A 9,426-nucleotide genomic window follows, 5' to 3' on the forward strand; every position below is an offset into this window, starting at 1 on the left:
GCTTTGCTTTGATGGATTGCTTTTCCTGTAGAGGCTTAAGGCCAGTCAGCTATCCCACAGGTAAATCATTAGGTTATCCTGTTCCATTTTCATTTCCTAAAAATTTACAGAGGCTTTTAGTTGTACAATTTAAGTTGTAACATTTTAGTTGTCTGGGGTTCTGAATTTTTTTCCCCTCTACTTTCTTCTATCTAGCATAATACCACTTCAGCCAAAGGATTTCTGTCCCCAGGATCACAGAGCTCTAGATTTAAGAGCTCAAAGAAGTGTTTAGTAAGAAGTGTTTTAGTTTTTATGTAACTTTATACTTTCATGTTCAGTCTTGTAACCTCTGCTTAATGACTTTGGAAATTTATTTTAAGATTACAGAAATGGCCAAAGAACCCATGCTATCCCCAACAACAGAGAGCGTTTACCCAGCTTTGGTGAACTGTGCAGCATCAGTCGACATCATTTTACCTCAGATTACATCAAACATGTGGTGAGTGGTCAAGTTTATAGTTCATACTCTGAGGTGAAGGGATTTTTGTTGTTGTTTTTGTTTTTCAACTTTATTTTGTGCCATAGTTTTGCTAAGACTTCCAGTTTGAGGATGTAGTCCAACTACTAAGGAAAACTGAACCAGGTGGATTACCAGTTCATTGGCCTGCTTGGGATGACATTTTAGTTTTTTGCAGTAATGATGAGGGTAATCTGGGGCTAGGGTCGAGGCTCAGTTGATGCGAGTGCTTGCTTAGCATTAATGAAGGTATGGGTTTCAACATGAGTACTACATAAGCCAGAAGTGCTGGTGCAGGAACGTTAGGACCAGTTCAAGAGCATTCCTGGCGATACGGTCCATGAGCTTGAGGTCATCTGAGACCTGTGTAATTCTTAGGGAATTTCAAGGGCAAGGGCATGGGCATCCTCTGTTACACAGGAGAACACAGTTTGATGTCAGCCAGAACTTTGTGACCCTGTGGATTGTTGACCCACAAGGACTAAATTTCAAAGACTATGTATGTGGAGGGTCACAAAAATAAAATACCTTCATGAGCTTTACCTGTATGAACCCCATGCTTCACACACAAGTTCTGTGTCCTTTAATTTTGGATCCTCATGTCCCCCTTCCTCCATGCTGTTACATGGGATTGAATTGCCAGGCCTGACTTAATGTCTTAATGGTCTGGCTTCTCACATTTAGAATTAATTGGCATTTACTCTCAACACTTTGCTATAGAAGTAAAACTAGGCATTGCATCCTAATAGGAATAAGTGCTTAGTATTTCCCACGGTGTTGGCATGTTTTGTATACATATCTGGTTCTGTCCCATTGTAAACCTGAGTAGCCAGAAGCATTGTAAAGTAGAAGCTTAGGTTAGTCTATAAACATTGCATAGCTAAGGAAGTTGTCATGTAGAGAATGTCTTTTGTTTGTGCTTCAATTATATCCTGTTATGGGTCTTAGAAATATAATTCATATCATTTTGAATTTACCGATGAGTTTTTTGCTTGCATGTATGTCTGTATATTATGTGATCCTGGTACCATAGGAGACTTGAAAGAGGGTATTATATATGTTAGAACTGGAATTGCTCCAGTGAGCTGACACGTGGATACTGGAAATTGATCTGGGTCCTCTGGAAGTGCAGCAAGTGCTATTAACCACTGAGCATTCTCTAGCCCCAGACTGCTAAGTCTTAAGAGAATTGTTACACATAACTTGTTTGTTAAATGGTAATTTTTTAAGTTACTAGTCTGAACCACGGCATAATTCCTAATTAAGACATTCCTTATGTTCCTCTAAAGAATTGTTTCAGACATGTACATAGAAGGAAGTCACATTAAAAAGGATCTAGGATAGGATAGGTTAAATGGAAATAGCTTACAGTTGATGAAATGTCTGAGCCATAGACCGGAAGCTGTGGTGTGAAAAACGAGTTTCCCATCCTGCTATTCCTGTCTCTGTTCCAGTGCAGCAGTGAGAACACAGCTATGCTGTTACTAAAATGTAGACTACAGAGAATTACTGGATTTCCATTAGTTATTAAGCCAGGTACACATTAAGATTCTAGTTTCATTTTAAATTCCCCAGATGCTTGTTCACCCAGCTTGTGTGGGCTAGGTGGACTATATGAATAAACTCTTTGAGTTTAAATGGAGAAGTGCTCACAGATATCAGTTAAAAGCATAATTATGTTTTCTCTTTTTTTCTTCAAAAGGGCAAGAGGTCTAGGACAACTTATCAGAGCCAAGAATATAAAAACAATTGGTGATTTGAGTACTCTTACTGCATCTGAAATAAAAACTCTCCCTATTCGCTCTCCAAAGGTGTTTAATGTAAAAAAGGCTCTCAGGGTATACCACGAGCAACAGGTAAAAACTTGTTATTTGAGTGTTTTGCGTACATGTGTTCTGTGTACCACATGTGTGCAGTGTTTACAGAGGCCAGAACAGGGCACCAGATGCCTTGGAACTGGAGTTACAGATGTTTGTGAGCAGTCCTCTAGGTGCTGAGAAACAAACCCATGTTCTCTGAAAAACCAGCCAGTGCTCATAACTGCTGACCTTCTCTCTCCAGCCCAAGAGTCATATTTTAATAAGTGATTCATCTGGAAGTTGTATTGTGCTTCTCTAATCTCAGTACCTAGGAAGCAGATAGTTGCATCAACCCTTCCTGAGTACAGTCTGGGTCACAGAGCGAGAGAGAGAACCCAGCAAAAAGACCTCTACCAAAGTAATAAAAGCTTGCATTTAGACTATTGTTCAAAACCCTTTCTGTGCCTCAGTGGGAGCTTTATTTTTTTATTCTGTTTTTATGTACTGTATCCTAGACTCACTTTTCTAGATTTTTTATTCAAAAATCTTTTCTCCTTTTTAATTTTTGCCAACTGGTGGCTCCATGGCTAAAGTATTCCTGAGACGTAGGTGCTCAAATCCAAATGTGTCTAAGACTACTGCAAATTTATGCATTAGTCTTTTGTTTTGTGTTTTTGAGACAAGTTTTCTCTGCATATCTTTGGCTGTTCTGCAACTCACTCAGGTTCCCATTGAACTCAGAGATCCGCTTCCCTCTGCTGGGATTAAAGGCATTCACCATCACACCGGCTCTTTTTTTTTCTTTCTTTTTTTTTGTATGTGTGTAATTGAGATGACAAGCTCTAGCTTTTAAAAAAAGAAATATTTATTTATTATGTATACAATATTCTGTCTGTGTGTATGCCTGCAGGCCAGAAGAGGGCACCAGACCTCATTACAGATGGTTGTGAGCCACCATGTGGTTGCTGGGAATTGAACTCAGGGCCTTTGGAAGAGCAGGCAATGCTCTTAACCGCTGAGCCCTCTCTCCAGCCCTTTTTTTTTTTTTTTTAAAAAAAAAAAAACATAGTACGTGTATGACTTTCATAATTCTTCTGATCCATATTATATTTATCTTGGTACAAAGTTTAGATTCTCAAACATCTATTCAGGGTATGTACTATGTACTGTATTCTTGAAATTAATTGATTTTTGTATTTCTGATACTTAAAAACATTTTTGTTGACCATGTTAATTGTATAAAGAAGCAAGCAAAACCCAGACACTATGCGATTAATTTGCAATCTCGGGAAGTTTTTATAAATTTGTGTGTGTGCGTGCATCTGCACTTCAGTTTCTAGGTTTATTATTACTACAATATGTCAGAATCTTACTCTCTTTATGGCTGATCTGTATTTCATGGGTATACCACATCTTCTTTACTCTTTCCTCAATTGATGGACTTCTGGTTTGAACCTGAGACTACCTTGAGAGTTTCATTCTGGTTTTGGCCCTTGACCAGGACCTCATGCTGGGCAGTGCTCTGCTAGTGAATTGTCGGTAGCTTTGAAAATAAAATATAGCCACTGATTATTTAGCCGTAGTTATTTTTTTCTACATTTCTGAACTTAAATAATTATTGCTGTTTCTTAAAAAATTAATATATTATAAATTTCTGTGCTTTTTGAGGAAATACTTGGGTCAAGACTGACTTTATCCCTGGTTGGCATCTAACTTACAGATGCACCTGCATTTGTTTCTAGAGTCCTGGGATTACAGAATTGCTCCACCATGTTTGCTGTAATACTATCTTTGTGTTGTTAGTAGGGTGGGTTATGGATTATGGACTGTGGGGCTTTCATGTCATTCCAGTTAAAAGTTAGTTTTGTTTTTTATTTCTCTTTTTTACTGATGTTAATGTATAATCAAGATGAAATCTCGTGGACTTGAAGAGATACCAGTTTTTGATCTTTCTGAAAGGGCAGTAAATGGAGTAGAAAGCAAGCCCCTCTCAACTGATGAAGAACGACTTGCCTCAGGTATGCTATCCAAGTATAATAAGTTTCTTTTGGAAAACAAACATTCTTGAAAAAAACTTAACTTTCTCCACGTCTTTACATTAAAAAAAAAGTTTGAACGTCAAGGTGTAAATAAGGACTTTGAAATTTTGTTCAGTTATATACAGAATAACAATCTGAGGTAGACTTTTCTGGCTTGTTTTCTTGAGCAAATGTATACCTTAGCCTATTTTCTCTCCTTTTCAATTTGATTGGAGATACAGATCATTTTTTAAAAAAAAAAAACTGGTATAGATTTAATGTGTTTTGCTTTTTTTCTAGATTTGGTTGATCCTGTGACCTTAGACACCCCATTGACTAAAAATCTTGTGGCACAGATTAGTGCTCTTGCTCTTCAACTGGATTCAGAAGATCTCTACAGTTACTCTGGAAGCCAGCTATTTGAAATGCATGAGAAACTCGGTACCATGGCAAACTCTATAATAAGAAATCTACAGTCACGTTGGAGATCACCAGCCCATGAAAATTCTTAGTATTTTAAAGAGAATTGTAAAGTTTTTCACCACCAGATTTTATTTTTTGGCTTTTAGAAATATCTGCACCATTTAAAAAGAAACTTTGCAAAGTTGATAAGATCAAATCCTGAAGATAATGAATTATTAGGTCAATTTTATAAGTTCATTAGTAAAGATACTCCCTACTGTATTTTCTTGGCCAGTATACATAGTTTTTTAAGAAATGTTACTGAAACTTGAAAGCAAATGAGATATACATACTTTTTTTTCATACTTTAACTCATGCATATTTTGGTGTAGCTCATAATACAGATATTTTAAGTAAGAAAAGTTTTATTTACACTTTATTGAACTGAAAGGTGTTTATATTTTTCGAAAATATTTATATTTGTTGTGTCTGCTGAAACAGAAGGGAGCATTTCCTTCAGACGTGTAGATAATGTAGACTACTTGAAGAAATACCCTTTCAACTTGTTGGTAGTTAAAATAACAATGCTTCTTTTACTAACATTCCATTCATTTGGTATTGACAAATAGCAACAGCATTTGCTTATGAAAATGTGCTCTTATGAGGTATAGTATTCTTAAATGCATGACTGTTTGTACATTATGTATAGAAGACTTTTTTTAATTTATAAAGTTCAGCCTTCATTAATTGCATGAGTTTCTGCAGCTTCTTGTGAATACCATTTTTTGTTTAATAGAAACATTTGTATATAGTTAATATCAAAATATCCATTTGGATAGTAAAAGTACTTCATGACTTACTGTTGATATTTGTAGGCGTCTGTATCTACAAATAAAGCAACAGATAGTTTTGTATTTAGTTAAAACATGAGTTTATTTTCTAAAGTGTCCAGAATAATTAAAATTATCAGAACCAGAAAATACTACATGCCGCTACCTTTTTTTTCTTTTTTTTCTTTTGGTTTGGAAGAGGATCCCAGCCACTAGAAAATGTGCCTCATATGTTTCTTCTTAATGGAGAGTTAGCCTGGATATTTTCATTGTAGGTTGTACTATAAAACCTCTATAGACATAACCTGGTTTTATCACATACGCTGAAAACTAAATTTGAATCTGCCCTTTATTTTTTATTTATATATGTTTTGTCTGGCTTAAAAAAATAGGATATATAATTAAACTGTTGGTAAATCTTACCAAATAGTTAGTGCCTGGCTTCACGTATTCGTTTCACCTGGGTTTTTTGTTTTTGTTTGTTTATGGAGATATGGTTTCTCTGTGTAGCCCAGATTAGCCTTGAACTTCTATGATCCTTCTGCCTCTGCTTCCAGAGTTTTGGGGTTGCAGGTGTTTGCTACCACACCTGGCTGTATTTTATGTTTTGCTTGTTTTTTGAATAAAATCAGTGGATGATCTTAGTTTCAAACTTAGTTTAACTGCTGCTTGGACATTGCAGTTGTAAAGCCAGTTCCTTTTGTTGTTTAAGGTTTCCTTTTATTTCCAGCAGAGACCTAGTAAATAAAATTGGTAACATTTTTCATTATCATAAATAATTAGATATTTTTCTGTTGGACTCTAAGGACCTAAGTCAATAACTAATGAGGAAAAGACTGTCTTTTAAAAACATTGATAATGGTGGATTGCATTGTCGGTCGTTATATTTAAGTATTAAGAGGTGTGGATGAATGTTCAGTGAGCAGGATTGATTAGCCAGGAGAGTATGTGGGGTGGGTGGAGTGCTCATTTCACAACCGCATTCCTTAACTCTTGTCTACTCACGTGTAGGCACAGCAGAGTTCTTGGGGAGCTCAAAGAATACCAGGAATGTGACCAGAATGATGATTTACTTAAAGCACAGATGATCAGTGAGATTGTGTTTTAAAATACTAGTTGATACTTAGTTCAGTTTATAGAAAAAATAAGGTTGATTCAGTTTATTTCAGTATTCTTGGCTTAACTTTTTTGGGCAAATTTCCACATTAATTCCTAAACTAGACAAAAGGTATTATTCTGAATTCGACTCCAATGTATTGTTTCACTTTTACATGGAAGCCTTCAGTTTTTTTTTTTTAATGGTTAATAAAAAAAGTGACATACTGACATTCCAGTGTGATGCCCTGATTGTTGTATGTATTGAAACAAGTCTGTAGCTGGTTAGATGGCCCAGAAGATGCAGTGCTTTCCACAAACACATGTGGTAGGACCCACACATACACATACAAATAAAAGTAATTTAAAAAATTTAATATTTTCTGTGCATGAATGTTTTGCCTGTATGTGTATATGTGTACCATGTGTGTGCTTGGTGCTCATGATGGTCAAACGAAGGCATCCGATCCCTGGGAAAACCAAAGTTATGTAGGTATAAGCTACCCTGTGGGTGCTCGGAACCAAATCCATGTTAACTACTGAGCCTTTTAAATCTATTTTTTAAAGAGAAGCTAGTGGTGTGCAAAGTCATTTTTCATTTCTGAACATAGTGGATTTTGATGTTCGGACTGAGTTTATTATTGAAGGTGTTGCTCTGTTTCAATAAATTAATCTCATCACTGCAGGGTCTTTCTTTGTATTTCAAATACTGGGTTATGAGTCCAATTCATCAGATTAATAACAGTTTAAAAATAGGATTTAAATCTAAAGTTTAAAAGTAGTTGTTAAATGACAATACCTTTTTTTTATTTATTAATTATGTATACAATATTCTGTCCGTGTGTATGTCCGCAGGCCAGAAGAGGGCACCAGACCTCATTACAGATGGTTGTGAGCCACCATGTGGTTGCTGGGAATTGAACTCAGGACCTTTGGAAGAGCAGGCAATGCTCTTAACCACTGAGCCATCTCTCCAGCCCAAATGACAATACCTTTTTGGATTTTTTCTTTTTTTGGATTCTTTTTTCAATGGAACTTGAATGTAGCTGGAAATCCACTTACATATTTAAGGGTCATTGGAATGTCAATAATTTAAAATGTTAATAATTGGATCCTGAACATGTGGCTCGTGTAATTGCAATACTTGGGAGGCTGAGGCAGATGATTGCTTCGTGCCAAGTCTCGTCTGATCAGTCTACAGAAGAACCTGTCTTAAAACAAGGGGAAAGTAGAAAATTAATTAATGTTATGTTTTGGAAACATTAATTGGAGGGTTGTGTTTGGGTTAAAGTAAATGAAAAGTAAATGAAATTGAAATAAAATGAAAAGTAAAAATTTTGTTTGGTTTAAAGTAAATGAAATGCTGGCTTTGAAGTCAGTGGAATACTTTAAAACACTCTCACTGGCTTCGCTTTCAGCTTTTGACTAAGGCTCGGGTTTCATTGCATTGTTGAGGTTGATTTCAGAACCAAGTGCGGCAGTGAACGATAGCAAGATAGCACAGATTGGAAGAGTGCACAGGATTAAGGCCATGAGGAAGGCCCAAAAAATGCTGGATAGACAGCATAAAGGAAGACTGGAACCTTGGGCATGACAATAACAAGCATCTAGGACTGCCCAGGATAGAACTGGAGAACTGACATAAATGGGATGCCCATGCATGCTTGAGCATTGCCAGGCACAGATGGTGAAATGATTGTCAGCTAAGTCAGCAGGTTATAGAACAGCAATTGTGGACTGTTTGCAGGAGGGCCCACTTGTTTGTCCTGGCCGCCCAGTAGCCCTGAAATAACCACACAGTAAACTCTATTAATCAAATCACTGCTTGGCCCATTAGCTCTAGTTTCTTATTGGTTAACATCTTAATTTAACCCATTTCTATTCTGTATATTGCCATGCGGCAGTGGCTTACTGGGTAAAATTCAGCACGTCTTAATCTCTGGCCTCAGATCCATGGCGTCTCTCTGACTCTTCCTTCCTTCCAAAATTCAGTTCTGTCTTCTCCACCTACCTACCTAAGTTTTGCCCTGTCAGACCAAGGCAGTTTTATTCATTAACCAATACAAGCAACACACAGAGGGGACTCCCACATCAGTGGACATTATTGGGGTGTGAATCTTGGCTGGAGGTAGAAGCAAGCCCTGAGACATTACCAAAACTAGTTCAGGCGGGCCTGGAACTTAGTATGTAGATCAGTTAGTCTCAAACTTGCTTCAGTGTTTTGATTACATGCATGCCCATTGATGGGTGGTTTATGGTCATTTAGTTAATGGTTATGTCTGTTATGTACCTGGCTTTTTATATATTGCTCTTTGAGAGTATCCATAAATTTAAGATCTGCAGTTACTTTGTAAATATGCCTTTAACAATATCTGTGTGAGTTCTTGGTATAGATGATAATGTTATAGTTTTGTTATAACCTTTTTTCCTGTGTATACTAAATCTTTAAGTAAAAACAGACATAACCTGTTCAATGCTCATGTTCCTGGAAAGTACCTCCAGTGTGGAATATGGACCCTTTATGTGATTTGAAAATTCAGGCAATATTTTAAACCGCTGATGTCGAAAAGAACAACCTCTTCCATGCAACTTTTATGCTTCAGTTGTAGCAGAAATGTTCTTTGCTGGTTTGTAACTGAGTATAAAACTAACGTTAAGCCGGGCGATGGTGGCGCACGCCTTTAATCCCAGCACTCTGGAGGCAGAGGCAGGTGGATCTCTGTGAGTTCGAGACCAGCCTGGTCTACAAGAGCTAGTTCCAGGACAGGCTCCAAAGCCACAGA

At 36.9% G+C, this 9,426-nt stretch overlaps 1 protein-coding gene across 2 annotated transcripts in view; it reads left to right on the forward strand.

Annotated features, from left to right (window-relative positions):
• Positions 1-7,314, forward strand: part of Rif1 (replication timing regulatory factor 1) — a 52,115-nt gene extending 44,801 nt beyond the window's left edge. For both annotated transcript variants that reach the window (XM_026778382.1, XM_026778379.1), the window contains exons 32-36: positions 196-273; positions 363-481; positions 2,202-2,355; positions 4,208-4,316; positions 4,617-7,314. In XM_026778382.1, coding sequence (XP_026634183.1) covers positions 196-273; positions 363-481; positions 2,202-2,355; positions 4,208-4,316; positions 4,617-4,828 — 672 coding nt within the window. In that variant the 3' untranslated portion in view covers positions 4,829-7,314. The remainder of the gene's footprint in view (positions 1-195; positions 274-362; positions 482-2,201; positions 2,356-4,207; positions 4,317-4,616) is intronic.
• The last annotated feature ends 2,112 nt before the right edge of the window (positions 7,315-9,426 follow it).

The sequence above is a fragment of the Microtus ochrogaster genome, chromosome 4, assembly GCF_000317375.1.
Source record: "Microtus ochrogaster isolate Prairie Vole_2 chromosome 4, MicOch1.0, whole genome shotgun sequence".
Taxonomy (NCBI): Eukaryota; Metazoa; Chordata; class Mammalia; order Rodentia; family Cricetidae; genus Microtus; species Microtus ochrogaster.